The 14,827-nt window shown below is 53.5% G+C and overlaps 1 protein-coding gene across 1 annotated transcript; it reads right to left on the bottom strand.

Annotated features, from left to right (window-relative positions):
* Positions 1-1,876: 1,876 nt before the first annotated feature.
* Positions 1,877-8,377, bottom strand: LOC123346622. Its single transcript, XM_044984100.1, has 2 exons — positions 8,263-8,377; positions 1,877-3,441 (listed from the first exon to the last, which is right to left on the bottom strand). Exon 2 carries the CDS (start codon positions 3,200-3,202, stop codon positions 1,877-1,879), a length of 1,326 nt encoding a protein of 441 aa, XP_044840035.1. The 5' UTR covers positions 3,203-3,441; positions 8,263-8,377.
* Positions 8,378-14,827: the final 6,450 nt, after the last annotated feature.

Genomic DNA, 14,827 nt, shown 5'->3' on the forward strand with positions numbered 1-14,827 from the left:
ATCACACCCAAGTTCCAGCTAAACGTTAATATCCCCTGAATCAGTAGAACATAGTAACAGACAGGAATTGTCTGGTTACATCGTTAACCTCTAACAAGATATTGGGAAACGCAGACCAATACAATCACTATCTTCTTCCAATTCTCTACCAGTACAAGTCTACATCTGAAAGCTCTAATCTATCTAACATGGTTTTGTTAGCTATTTATAAGGAACAGCCTTAATTATCATGTACATACTTTTATAATGTCTTTCAAGGTAGAATTTGGGCCATTTCGCCTGCTAGTCGCTTAACCCTTTCTGGCCCAGTGTCGCCAACTCATTATCTACACCTCTACCCCGATATAACGTGACCCGATAGAACACGAATTCGGATATAACACGGTAAAGCAGCACTCCGGGGGGCGGGGCTGCGCACTCCGGCGGATCAAAGCTAGTTGGATATAACGCGGTTTCACCTATAACGCGGTAAGATTTTTTGGCTCCCGGGGACAGCGTTGTATCGGGGTAGAGGTGTAGTTCCTCAGATTGAGAGGGAACCGCTAGGCCAGCTCTCTATGCGACAGGTCGCAGGCCTACCCTACTGAACTAGACTTATGCTCACTCGCTGAAGCTAATGTCTTACAGGGTACAGGCCTGTAGGTTCCTTGCGTTACAGCTCAATACAATAAAGGTTAAATCAGCCCTATGGGCTAGAAACGAATTGATCTCCACAGGAAAATAGGCACTTAGATTTAGGGTCAAACAGCTTGTCTACGTGGGGAAATTGAACCGAGAAGTACACCGCTATATAGTTTCTTCGCTTTATGCCACAATCAAGCGGTACAGAGCGGCCACATGGGAATCATGCTGGCGTTGCTAGAGCAATCTAATTATTCCCCCCATATCTACGCTGCTTGATTTCCCCGTGTCGACACGCTCACAGACGGCTGATCTTTGGTGAGATCTTTAGCGCCTTATGAGGTTAGAGAAAGAAATATACTGATGGGTGGATTTCCTAAGAGCTTAGCTGACCGACAGCAGTTTAAAGGTACAGGGATACACTTCGCTAAACCAAAGGAAATTCATTTATATATTCCACTTTCTAACCACCTCCATCACTGGCCATTTTAAAATCACGGATGGGAAGTTGATCTAAGAGATCTTACTCTAGTCCAAAGATGAATTAATTCAGGGAAGTCTTCGGGCTGGTGTTACACAGGAGGTCAGAGTAGATAATGGTAGTTTCTTCTGGCTTTATAATCTGTGAATCTATCCCCGGAGGAATATGAGCTTCCAGTTTCAATTTGGGTGTCTTTCTATAGGCCGTAAATCTTGTGTGTTGGGGTTGCACCATCAGCCTTCTACTGGCTGAGTGTCTAGGGGGGCATGGAATTGAAGAGGCATCAGATGGGGGTGCACACAGGTCGGTGGCTAAATGTTTTGGCCGTGTCAGCGTGAGGGGAACCAATCGGCAGATTTTCGATGTGGGGGTGGGACGGCGCCATAGCTGTTAACATGCTCCATACACGGTCGCGGTGGATTTGAGGTCTGTTTGTGCCGCATCATGTTGGCACCAGGAACTCTGAGCGCAGACCTCACAATCTGGCTGAGCTCTGAGGACGGCTCTCCGACAAGGCAGATCTCGGGCCATGCTTCAGCAAAGAGTGAGGTGGAGGGGGCAGGGAGAAGGGGAGTGAAATAGAGGTGGGCATAACATCCCCTCTGTATCCCCCTATCCTGGTCACATGGGGGCTGGGAGCCAGGACTCCTGGGTTCTCTCCCTGGCTCTGGGAGGGGAGTGGGGGCTGGTGGGTTAGAGCAGGGGGGCTGGAAGCCCGGACTCCTGGGTTCTCTCCCCAGCTCTGGGAGGGGAGTGGGGTCTGGGCCAGTCACCTCACAGCGCTCCAAACAGTAGGAATTGGGCTAAGCTGCGGATGAGCTTCAGCAAGGCTTCGGGGATCTTGGGGAGTAGTTTCCGGAACATCCTAAGGAAAGTCACCCACGTGGTGGCTCTGACATTGTAACTGACCTTCCCATCGATGATGCACACGTCCACTTTATTCTCCCCTTTCCCGGAGACAAAGACCATCTCGCCCCTGTCGCACTCAATGACCAGCCGGGCGTTCTCCTGCAGGCAGCTCGGCTCCGCGGAGAAACCCCTAACGGCCACGTTCAAGGCCTCCTTGACCTTCTCGGGAGCCCCTGACAGACCCCGCACCTCTCTCTGCACGCCCACCAGGCTCTCAATGCTCAGCGGCTGTTCAGAGCGACGCATCCTCTCCCGATACATCTCCCAGCTCTTCACCTTCACCTCGTAGCTGGGCTTCCCGTCACAGCAGGTCACGGAGACCTCGCAGTCCCCATCTTCAGAGACCAGCTGCAGCTTCGTCTCGTCCCAGATGAAGCACATCCTGGGGTTGTCCCGGACGCACTCCGGCTCTTTGGGGAATTCCCCCAGCACCAGACCGAAGCAGCATCTCAGCTCCTTGGTCATCACCTCCCAGGACTCCAGCCTGTCCCGAATTCTCTCCAGGTTCCCCGTGCTCAGCCTTTGTGGGCAGGAGCGTAACCTCTCCTGATACACCGTCACCGTGGGCTCCTTCACCTCGTAGCAGGGCTCCCTCTCACCTTCGGACACCGTGACCTCACATTCCCCCTGGCCCGACACAAACACCAGCTCGGTGCGGTCATGCCGGATCACCATCCGGGCATTGCGCTGCACACACCGGGGCTCCCGGGGGAACTCCGCCAGGGCCCGCTCAAAGCAGGCTCCCAGCTCCTCGTCCAGCAACCCCCACTTCTCCAGCGCATCCCGCACACCCTGCAGGGTCTCCGTGCTCAGCTTCTGGGGACGGGACTTTAACCTGGCCAGGTACACCCGGGCCGTTGGCTCTTTCACCTCATAGCAGGCGCCATTGTCAGAGATCCTGATCTTACATTTCCCCTTCCCAGAGAGGAACGTCAGCTCAGTCTCATCGCTCTGGATCACCATCTCTGTGTTGTTCTGCACACACGGGGGCTCCCGGGGGAACTCCGCCAGGGCCCGCTCAAAGCCGGCTCCCAGCTCCTCATCCAGCACTCCCTGAGTCTCCAGCGCATCCCGCACACCCTGCAGGGTCTCCATGCTCAGCGGCTGGGGACGGGAGCGTAACCTGGCCAGGTACACATCCCCTGTGGGCTCAGCGACATGGTAGTGGGGTTGCCTGTTGCTATGGGACATTGTGATCTCACACCTGGCATTTCCAGACCCCTCGGGTCCTGGCGGTGCGTTGCCTCAGCTCACGGGACATGTTCCAGAGGGACTCGGGTTCTCCAGCTGCAATGACGCTGAGCTGCCGGCCGTGCTTCACCCGGTGCCCCTAACGCTGGTTCTCTGGCAATGATCTAAGGCGAGGTGAAATGCATGAGCCGCATGCCTGGGAAATTCCTGCTTCGCCCAGCACCTGCTCCTCCTGTGACCTGGAAGATGAACGAGATCATCTCAGCTGGGGCTCGATGGGGAGGGACAAAGAGCTACTCGAATTGATACAGCCAGATGCCCAACAGGAGCAACTCAGCACCGCTCCGCTGTCAGAGCGACGCCCAGTGACCCCAGCTGGGATCTGGCCCCATTGACCCCGGTGGAGCTACGGCCGATTTACACAATCCTGCCGGGCAACTCTCACTGTGGTAATAAAGGTAATAATCGGAGATATACCAATCTCCTAGAACTGGAAGGGACCTTGAAAGGTCATTGGGCCCAGCCCCCTGCCTTCACTAGCAGGACCAATTTTTGCCCCAGATCCCTAAGTGGCCCCCTTAAGGATTGAACTCACAATCCTGGGTTTAGCAGGCCAATGCTCAAACCACTGAACTATCCCTCCCCCCAAGGGACTATGCTACAGACACAAGTAGATTTGAAAAATAGCGAAACCCCACCACTACCCTGCAGGGAATTGCTTCAAACCTTGTGGCCCTGCAACAATTTGGGTGATGCACATGAACCATAGTTCATTACACCTTAACCAAAAGACTGTTTCATGGTACCCGGCAACTGAAGCGCGTTTCCTAGCAGCAGTTTCTGTATTTTTACATTTCCAGTGCACAAATCATCAATGGACATTCTAAATTGAGTAGCATTTCAAATATGTTATAGAAAATCTTGGAGCCCTAAGATCAAAACTAAAAATGAAAGAAGAGGGGCCATATTCTGTTCTCATTTACACAGCTCCAAATTCAGAATAATGGGTGACACTCAGGCAGTTACTCCAGATTTCCAGCAGTGCTGAAGAGAGCAGAATTTGCCTCTTTGTGTTTGTGAGTTGCAATTTCTGTTGAAAACTGTGCAAGAGACGATGAGTGGGATTCTCCACTAAAACCCCTCACAAAGTAAAGAATTCATTTAGCACAACGTACGGTAAGTATTAAAGTGTCCCTCCTTACTAGCACTTTGTAAAACTTCTGTAAAGTAAAGATTGGAACAAACATGGCCTCCCAGTAACATCAGACCTTTGTGTAGGACCAATGGCAATGAATTAACTATGGTAAAAGGTCCATCTGTCTGGAGATCATCCACAACAGAACCAGAGGCGGCTCCAGGCACCAGCACGCCAAGCACGTGTTTGGGGCGGCAAGCCACGGGGGGCGCTCTGCCGGTCACCGCGAGGGCGGCAGGCAGGCTGCCTGTGGAGGGTCCGCTGGTCCTGCGGCTTTGGCCGACCTCCCGCAGGCAAGCCGCCAAAGGCAGCCTGCCTGCCGTGCTTGAGGTGGCAAAATACCTAGAGCCGCCCCTGAACAGAACCCTTTCATTTGTGGGGGGAGCCATTTTACAAGGAGGTAGCTAGATATAAAATTGAACTGGGAGCTAGATCCTTAAAAGAAGGGGCATTCTGGTTGAAACACTGGAGATGAAACTAGAAGCGGAGGAGCTCTGAAAAGAAATGCAGATATGGATAATGAAGAAAATGGATAATGCAGATAAAAAAAATGGATAACCCAGAACCCCACCGCTGTCTTGCTGCCAAGCATCACTTCCCTTCTCTGATCGTTTTCCTTTAATTTCTTCAGGACACACACACACACACAGCACTGCCCTAGCAGCAAAATGGGTCTCAGCGCCACTATAGTGAGCGACTACTAGCCTGTTTTAGAGAGCCATCGCAGACACACAAATTGCGAGAGCATTTTAATTTCCCTGGACGCTCAGTGACAAACTTGAAAGTTGCCATACTTAAAAAAAACCTTCAAAACCAGACCTCGGCATGACACTGCTGAGCTGGAATCTATTTGCAAGTCTGATTGCATCACACCCAGCCTGAATAGAGACTGGGAGTGGCTGGCTCACTACAAAAGATTTTCTCCCTTTTCGTATTCACTTCTCATCAACAGTTAGTAATGGGTGTGACGAAGTGGGACTGGTCTTACTGGGGGCTGGGTACAGATCCTAAGTTTCTAGCAGCAAAAGGCCATGCAACCAAATGCCTGACGTTCTGTCACCTAGCAACTGATGGCTGGGCCCCTCCCTGCAAAGGTGCATCTAAAGGTGTTGGAGACAAAGGGGTCAGGTGACCTCCTGGCCCGGGAAAGAAGCGGAGGAGAGAGGAGGGGCCGGAGGGGGTTGAGGAGACTGGAGTTGGCTGGGGATAGAGGGGAAGCAGGGAGGAAGGGCTCTGATCCCCGAGGGGGGCTGTGAGGCCCCCAAAATGGACCTAATCGGGGGGATCCGGTTATCTGTGCCTGCAGGACCTGTGTTGGACTGTGTTCCTGTCGTCTAAATAAACCTTCTGCTTTACTGGCTGGCTGAGAGTCCCGGGGAATCGGCAGGGAGCCCGGGGGTGCAGGGCCTGACTCCCCTACACTCCGTGACAACTGGTGGTAGAGGTGGGATGACTGCACCCCGTGGACGGCGCTTCCTGCAGTAAGTGACTGGGGCGCAGTAAAATGACGGGGCGATTAACCCCTGGGAGAGCGTGACCAGGGAGCAGGACTTTGCAGTAACAGGGTCACCCAGGGGATCACAGCGAGCGATCCCAGAAGCGGAGGAAGCTGCAGCTCGACCCTGGCAGAGAGGGGGTGACCTCAAGGACTGACACACTAGGGGTCCCCCTGGAACCCGTGGGGAGCGGCGAGCACCCCGGCCTGCGAGCGGCCAGCAGGAAGATGTATGCCACGCAGCGCAAGTGTGACCTGGTGGAGATTTGCAAGCACAGGGGGCTGCGCAGTGGGAAACTAACCAAGGACCAGCTGATGGCCTGGCTGGAGGACGCAGATCGCGGGAATGAACCGATCCCTGTCTCTGAGGGAAGCAGCCGGGCAGATGCAGCGCAGGCACCAGTGTCTGTCCCCGCTGGGAGTGGTCAGCCGGCCGCTGAGGGGTCCCCGAGACCTCCCACCCCTAGGCCTAGGGGGAGGGGGAGGAGGAGCCCAGCTACCGAGGGCACCGTGACCCCCCCGGCCAGCAGGGGATCGTCCCCGCGACGCTCGGCATCCGTGGAGCGCCAGCGGCTGGAATGGGAGAGAGAGATCAAACTGAGAGAGCTGGAGGATCGTAAGGAACAGAGGGAACATGAGGCGCGACAGAGGGAGCAGGAACGGGCGGAGAAAGAGCGACAGCGTCACCATGAGCTGGACCTGGCGAGGCTGGGGGGCAGCAGGCCCCGGGCTGCGGTGAGTGAGGGGGGGCCCAGGACTGCGCGGAGCTTTGATAAGTCCATCCTGGCCCCGCGCAAGGAGGGGGAGGACATGGATGACTTCCTGGGTGCCTTTGAGACGGCCTGCGAGCTGCACCAGGTGGATCCTGCGGACAGGCTCCGGGTTCTCACCCCCTTACTGGACCCCAAGGCCGTGGCATTGTACGGACAGCTGGGAGAGGAGGAGAAAGGGAACTACGAACCATTCAAGCAGGCCCTGCTGCGCGAGTTTGGGCTGACCCCGGAGATGCACCGGGAGAGGTTCTGGAGTCAGGATAAAACCCCTGAAGTCTCCTATCTGCAGCTGGCCATCCGCATGGAGGGATACGCCAGCAAGTGGGCAGATGGGGCCCAGACGAAGGGGGACCTGGTTAAACTGCTGGTACTGGAGCAGCTGTATGAGCGGTGCCCATCCGACCTGAGGCTGTGGTTAAGGGACCAAAAGCCAGAGAACCCGCAACACGCAGGGCGGCTGGCCGATGACTATGTGAAGAGCCGGTTGGGGGGTGGCAGGGAGGAACCCCAAAGGAACAGGCCCGTCGCGACGCAGAGAGAGAGTCATCCTGAGACCACCCAAAAGGGGAATCGGGAGAGCCCCTGCCCAAAGGGAACGGCCAGCGCCAGGGACAACCGACCGGTTCGAGGGGACCAACGGGACATGCGCTGCTATCAATGTGGCCAGAGGGGCCACCTGCGGTCCCAGTGCCCCAAACTCCCGGACAAACTGAGCAGACCGACCCCCCACCGGGTTAACTGGGTAGAGACCCAGTCGGACTCTGGGGCAGCCATGGGAATGTAGGTGGGTTCGAACTTCCCCAGGTCACTGGCTGGAGGGACCCCGCTCAGTTCGGTCTCGAAGGGGGGAGAGGTGTGACGAAGTGGGACTGGTCTTACTGGGGGCTGGGTACAGATCCTAAGTTTCTAGCAGCAAAAGGCCATGCAGCCAAATGCCTGACGTTCTGTCACCTAGCAACTGATGGCTGGGCCCCTCCGGGCAAAGGTGCTGGCTAAAGGTGTTGGAGACAAAGGGGTCAGGTGACCTCCTAGCCCGGGAAAGAAGCGGAGGAGAGAGGAGGGGCCGGAGGGGGCTGGGCAGACGGGAGTTGGCTGGGGATAGAGGGGAAGCAGGGAGAAAGGGCTCTGATCCCCGAGGGGGGCTGTGAGGCCCCCAAAATGGACCTAATTGGGGGGATCCGGTTATCTGTGCCTGCAAGATCTGTGTTGGACTGTGTTCCTGTCGTCTAAATAAACCTTCTGCTTTACTGGCTGGCTGAGAGTCCCGGTGAATCGGCAGGGAGCCCGGGGGTGCAGGGCCTGACTCCCCTACACTCCGTGACAATGGGCCACATCCCGCCTGATCGTATTGACCTCGTTAGCACTGGTCCTCTGCATAGTAATGCTTCACACCCATCTCTGCAAGTATATATTTATTCACCTGCCAAACTCCAACCTGCACTTCTGCATCAGACGAAGTGAGCTGGAGCCCACGAAAGCTTATGCCCAAATAAATGTGTTAGTCTCTAAGGTGCCACAAGGACGCCTGTTCTTTTTGCTGATACAGACTAAGATGGCTCCTGCTCTGAAACTTATGTTATGTTGTCGCTTTTCTTACCTTACTGCTAGACTGGCACCACAGTCTGGACTCCAGAGGCGAGACCTGCAGAGCGCTCTAATGTGGCAAGGCTGCACAAAAACTGGCCAGCTGGCAACCCTAGCACCCCCCACGCTCATCCCATCACCTGTGGTAGGGTGGCAAAGGGGTTGTTCCGGCTGGGGCTGTGAAAATGGCGTCCTCTTCTAGAGGCAGAGCACTGTGGGCTCAGATCTACGTGGGCAGGACAGAAAAGGTGTTTCCTGCCTGGGAGGAAGGCTCTGCTTTGGAGATGGCAGCACCAGACGCAGGAAATGGGGGAGGGGGAGGCTCCATCTCCACTCACAAAGACAAAACAGTCATCGGCTACCACTGAGAACAGTCTAGATCCATCCTCTTTGGAACCCCCCTTCAGGTAGTTGAAAGCAGCTATCAAATCCCCCCTCATTCTTCTCTTCTGCAGACTAAACAATCCCAGTTCCCTCAGCCTCTCCTCATAAGTCATGTGCTCCAGCCCCCTCATCATTTTTGTTGCCCTCCGCTGGACTCTCTCCAATTTATCCACATCCTTCTTGTAGTGTGGGGCCCAAAACTGGACACAGGACTCCAGATGAGGCCTCACCAGTGCTGAATAGAGGGGAATGATCACGTCCCTGGATCTGCTGGCAATGCCCCAACTTATACAGCCCAAAATGCTGTTAGCCTTCTTGGCAACCAGGGCACACTGCTGCCTCCTATCCAGCTTCTCGTCCACTGTAACCAGCAGGGAGAGAAAGACCTCACCGGGGAACTGATAGGCATGAGACCGTGACTACCAGAACTAGGCCTTATGGGAGGACCTGAGGTCTCTTCCAATCCTAATCGTCTATGATTCGATGTCCTGAGTGATTTTAGATGGCTCAGGAGCCCTGGTAAGCTGGGCACACGAAGAAGCTGTTCATTGTTTTAAGATCAGTTTTCTCTGCAATGCTCTTGCCCTGGATAAATAGTATTTGGCTTCATGAAAGCCACCTGGCCACTGGATATCCCTGTAATTGTCCCCAGTGATAACAGAACTCCGCCCACAATTTCAACCCCGCCCACCACCCAAGCGCCACCCTGAAATCTCTCATAAAAGATTGTGCAGATTTTAGAATAAGCTAATCCCCCTTTCTCAACTGCTTGGAACAACAGCAAAATAGTTAACAATCAAACCATATAAATGTTCACCATTAGGTTTCAGAGTTAACATCCTCCTGAAGTGAATCGGGGTAGCTCACAGCCTTCAGAGGTGTTACTGAAGGCTGCCTGCTGATTCAGACAGATGTCACAGCCTCAGTGATACAAGTCTGAAATTGTCATCGTCACCACGAAGGCCAGAGATGAAGTGTTTTAAATGAAAGCTGAGAGGTGGGTTTGTGTGAGTGTGTGTTGAGCCACGTGAGTTCCGAGTAGGCCTCTGCAGTGTGTATCTTGTTATCTGCGGATGGTTATGTGTATGTTGCATAGTTGATCTGTGTGCGTGTGTATTGATGTGTGTCTCTGTTGTATATGTGGTTGTGTAGATGTGTCATCTGTGTGCATTTTGTATATGTTTTAATTGGGTCTGTGTTGAAATTTTGTGTAGGTGCATGGGAAGGAGTTGATTTGTGTTGGTTTTGTGAGTGAGCGGCGTGTGTTGATCTGTGTCTGCTGCATGCAGGCAAGTTGGTCTGTGTGGTTTTTGAGTACTCGGCTCTGTGTGTGTGTGTGTGTGTGTGTGTGTGTGTGTGTGTGTGTGTGCATGCTATGTATGTGTTAAACACCCAACACACACTCCCTCTCGCATGCCACCCTTCTCCCTCAGGTAGCTTTGAGCCGGGCTCCCAGCCCATTTGGCTCGGGGAACCCCCAGCTCCGATTACGGTAACCGGAGTCAGCGCCTGTGTTATTCAGAGCTAAAAATAAGGGTCTGGGAGCTTGACATTTGGAGAGAAAGTGAAAGCGTCGGTTGTTGTGAAGCAGGGCACAGAAGCTGGGACAATTCCCCCCAGAGGCTTCCCCAAACCTGGCAGGTAGGTCACATTCCTCTTCCTTTCCTCCTCATGTCTGTCCCGGCCGTCCCAGCTCAGCTCTGCCATGGTCCCCGTGTCCCTTCATCCCCGGGTCCCCTTGGGAACAGGCTAACTCGGTCTGTGGCCTGAATTACCCCTCGCACGCTGAGCCCCACAAAGCCTACAGACAAGAGGAGCCATTTTGCCATCCTGTCCCACTGCTCAGGGGGCCTCGGGGCAGAGCCACGTTCAGCATCACCTCAAGACACCTCTGAACGGTCAATGCGTTTCCGCCCCTCTTCCCGCGTTGTCGCCACGAACAGGCCTCAGCTGGAGGGCGGGGCCAGGAGCAGGGATCTCCTATTGCAGGCGAATGTCTTCGCTTCTCTGTGAACCTTACACTTAGTTTGAGGAGTTGTGCAGGGGTCACAGTCTGGTTGAAGGGCTGTACCAGCTGTAGGAAGAGCTAAATTAAAACCCCAGGCCTGTTCCGGCCGCCCGTTGGGCCCCAGTTCCGTTCTGGCTGCCCGCAGGATTGCCAACCCTCCAGATTGTCCTACAGACGCTAATGAAAGATGCAACAGAGAGTCCCGTGGCACCTTTAAGACTAACAGATGTATTGATATTAGTCTTAAAGGTGATCTTAATTAGATGTATTAGTCTTAAAGGTGCCACAGGACTCTGTTGCTTTTTACAGATCCAGACTAACATGGCGACCCCTCTGATACTTAATGAAAGATGATGTCACATGATGAAACCTTCAGGAATACGTCCAACCAAAACCGGCCACCCTACGTTGGGCCTAGGCTCCGGGACAGATCTTTGAAGGCCCTTAGGCATCAGAGTCCAAGCGAGTGGCCTGCTTAGTAACTCAGGGGGTGGGAGAAGCAAAGGACTTTGGACTCGGTGGCGAGTCGGTCACCGCGGAGGAGGCATGAGATGGGGAGAGCACAGGGGAGCTGGGAAGGACGGGGAGGAGGCGTCTAAATTCAGGGCCCTTCTCAGAACCATGTTCCCGCTGGAAACACCGGTCCCAGGACGGAAGAGCACTTGGGGATGGAGGGACACGGCCCCTTTGCTGGGACCCTGCGTCCAGCTGAGACAGAGGAGACGGACCATTCCTCACGCACACCCAGCAGGCGGCTCCAGGAGCTGGAATTACAGGTGGGAGGCTCAGACGGGCTGTGGTGAGGGGGATTTGGGCACCGGGAACATCAGCAGTTGGGGATGCGCGGTGGCCATGAGAACCCCTGGGGTGAAGTTGGCAGGTGCCACACGCTACCGAGACGGCTTCAGTTGAGTGCAGAGGAGGCGCGGAAGGTTGTGGTAACGTGCGAGGAAGGATCATCCCGTGCTTAGCCAGCCAGGCAGGGACTCGAATCCTGGATAGTCCCACACACAGCTGTGCTGGTGCCCCTCACTCCCAACCCACAGGACCCTGTTGTCCCAGCCCTGGGATCCCCCCACACACAGCTGTGCCCATATGTTGTGGGGATTCCCTATATGGAAGAGCCCCACCTAGCATGATTACGAATCATGCTTAACTCACCAGGTCCAAGTTTTGTGACATTCACCAACCTCACTGCCCTCAAACTGAGACCCTGGTCCCTTGCGTTGTCTCCAGGTCCCGAGCTAAGGAATTGCAACAGAGCGTGAGCTGGGCCGTGAGGAACCAGGGGAAACCAGAATGAACCTGGGGCTGAGGAGCTGCGTGAGGCTGATCTTTCACTTCCTGGGGGGGACCTGGAACATCCTGGCGCCCTGCATCCGAACTCAGATTTGGCCGATATTCCTGTCCTTCACCGGGGCTTTGAAGGAGGTGGTCAAGGGGGTCTGGAGACTGCTGTTGAGCCAAACACGTCAGCAACTGGTGCTGTTACTGCTGCCTGCAGCGATAGGGCTCACGCTATTTTTCTTTCCCCATGGAACAGTGAATTATGAAGCTGGAGAACCAGAACCGTTAAGTGTCACTCACCTGCTGAGAGCGCAGAGCAGACTGGAAGCCCAGGGGAAAATGACTGAGGACCTGAGCGCCTGCATGGACCTCGCCCTGCAGGAGTTCATGAGAGAACCCCCAAGCATACAGGACAACGCCCAGATGCTGATCCAGTGCAGAGGAACCGTGCTGGAATTTAAATCTGGAGATGGGAAGCATGAGATCTACGTATATTACCTCAACGGGGAACCCCGGTACAACGTGAAAGAGCCAGCCCTGGACGTGTATCTATCCCGGCTGCGCTCCCACCCGGAACAGCTGAGTGTGGAGAACCTGCTGAAGGTGCAGAACCGGCTGGAGGCCTGGGGGAAGATGACTGAGGTGCTGAGACGATGCTTTGAACTCACCCTGGAGAGATTCCCCAAGGAGCCGGTGTGCCTGCAGCACAACGCCCGGCTGGTGATCAGCACCGTGGGCACGAGGATGGTCTTTCTCTCTGGAAGAGGGGAGAATGAAATCAACGTGTATCCCGACCACACGGGGCTCGTTCAGTACGTGGTCAAAGTGCCGGGATGGTGGGCCTGGGTAGCCAGGAATAAGGTGATCGTAGTTCTTGTTACAATCCCAGTCTTCATTTGCCAAATGATGATCTATCAGAAAATTAGGCAACGTCCTTAAAAAACACTTAGCTTTAGAAAACTACATCCACCAAACACTGAGTCCTCCGTCTCCAACCAGACAAATTTCAGCATCGCCAACTCTTGTGATTTAATCACAACTGTCACAACAGAAGGAGTTTTCCTGCCATTTATCAGCTAGCTAAGAATCTCAGCTTCCCTTCAAAGTACAAAGTAAGTTTCTAGCTCTTATGGTAGCTGAGAGTGCCATGGGAGTGAGACGACTAGTGGCTCAATACTTAGAAATGGAATAAACAGAATCCAGCACAAATGCAAAACGGGGGATGCCCGGCTAGGGAGAAGTATTTCAGAAAAGGATCTGGGCGTTATAGTGGATCACACATTGAATACGAGCCAGCAATGTGATGTAGGTGCAACCCCCCCCCCCCATATATTCTGGGGTGTATTAACAGGAGCATCCAATGTACACAGGAGGTCATAGCTCTGCTGGGCACTGATGAGGTCTCAGCTGGAGTCCTGTGTCCAGTTCTGGGCACCGCACTAAAAGAAAGATGTGGATCAACTGGACAGAGTCCAGAGGAGAGCCACAAAAGTGATAGAAGGTTTGGAAAACCTGAGCTAGTGAAGCAAATGCCAAGACATCTATTGATTTCAGGAGGTGCTGTAACAGCTCCAAATGCATATCACAAAAACATATCCACATTATTCCCAAGGGCTAGTCATCTGGCGCCTGTACGTGACAAAATTCATTGCCGTAGAAGCAATGGCCAGTCGTGCACCAAAAATCCAACACACGCTCTTCCATTCTGAGCATGGTAACTATGTATTGACCAAGCGACAGGTGGTGATTTTGGTACATACCTCGTTTCCGTGCAATCCACAGCTCCACACACATGTTCCATTTGCTCTTTCGTGCTGTTCCAGCTACTTTGCATGTACAATTAAAAGAAAAAAAACCTTTTACTTAAAAGAAACAAAACAAACCTATACTGGGCGGAATAGTGAAACCTGAAAGAAAGTAAGTGAAAAGGACGGACTGATCCTACAGGGATGTGGATATAGATCAATATGAAGAGAATGTGAGATGAAGACACAAAGAAGCATAAATGAATAACATGGAGGGTGCAATAAATGAGAGATAACGGAAGCCTGATATAGACAGACAGGAAGAGAACAGCAGTGATCAGATTGGTGTGACAACACTGTGATAGACAGATATGAAAAGAGAGTGAGAGATTAGATACGTACGGAGACAGGGACAATTTGAGAGTTAGATATATAAAGATACAAAGAGAGTGTAACAGACAGAGCAGAGCATAGAAACGTGAGTACGTATAAGGATGGTGTAAGGGATCGGGGCGTAGTCGGTCTGGCCTAGTGGTCACAGCTGGGCTGAGGTTTCCCCACCAGAGACGGGAGTCACCAGGGCAGAGGTGGACGAATTGCAAGGCCAGGTCCCAGAAACAAGAGTCAGGGGGAGACCGGCTACCAGGTTAGAATCCAGGGGGGAGAATTAGGGTCAAGTCAGGCTGGAGCTAGAGACCAAAGGTCAGGAGATGAGGCAAAGTCCAGCAGGCCACAAGCTGTGCGGTTGCTCAAACAACTTCCTGTGTCAACCCCTGGGGTTAAGTAGGGGCCCTTGGCCAATCAGAGACCTGCAGGGTGCTGTCACTCTGGGTCTTGTGGGCGGTACTTCCTGCAGTGCCTACTGTGAACACTGCTCCCTAATGGTGCTGTTACATGGGCTCCTGGTGGCAGTGTGGGACTATCAGCCTCCCCTAGGCTCTGCAGCTGTGGGTTCTAATCCTGGGGTCCCTAGCAATGGTAGGAACTGGAAATAACTGGGTACATGAGAATAGCTTAGGTGGCCTCTTTCCTCCAGAAAAATTATTCCCGACCAACATAAGGTGTGAATGTAAAGTGGAATCACTACTCTAGAGTAACTCTGTCTGAGGATACTCCTTCTAGAATAAGTCTTGCTTCTGTTTAACTTTTCAAAC

Source organism: Mauremys mutica, chromosome 12 (assembly GCF_020497125.1).
Source record: "Mauremys mutica isolate MM-2020 ecotype Southern chromosome 12, ASM2049712v1, whole genome shotgun sequence".
In the NCBI taxonomy this organism is placed as follows: domain Eukaryota; kingdom Metazoa; phylum Chordata; order Testudines; family Geoemydidae; genus Mauremys; species Mauremys mutica.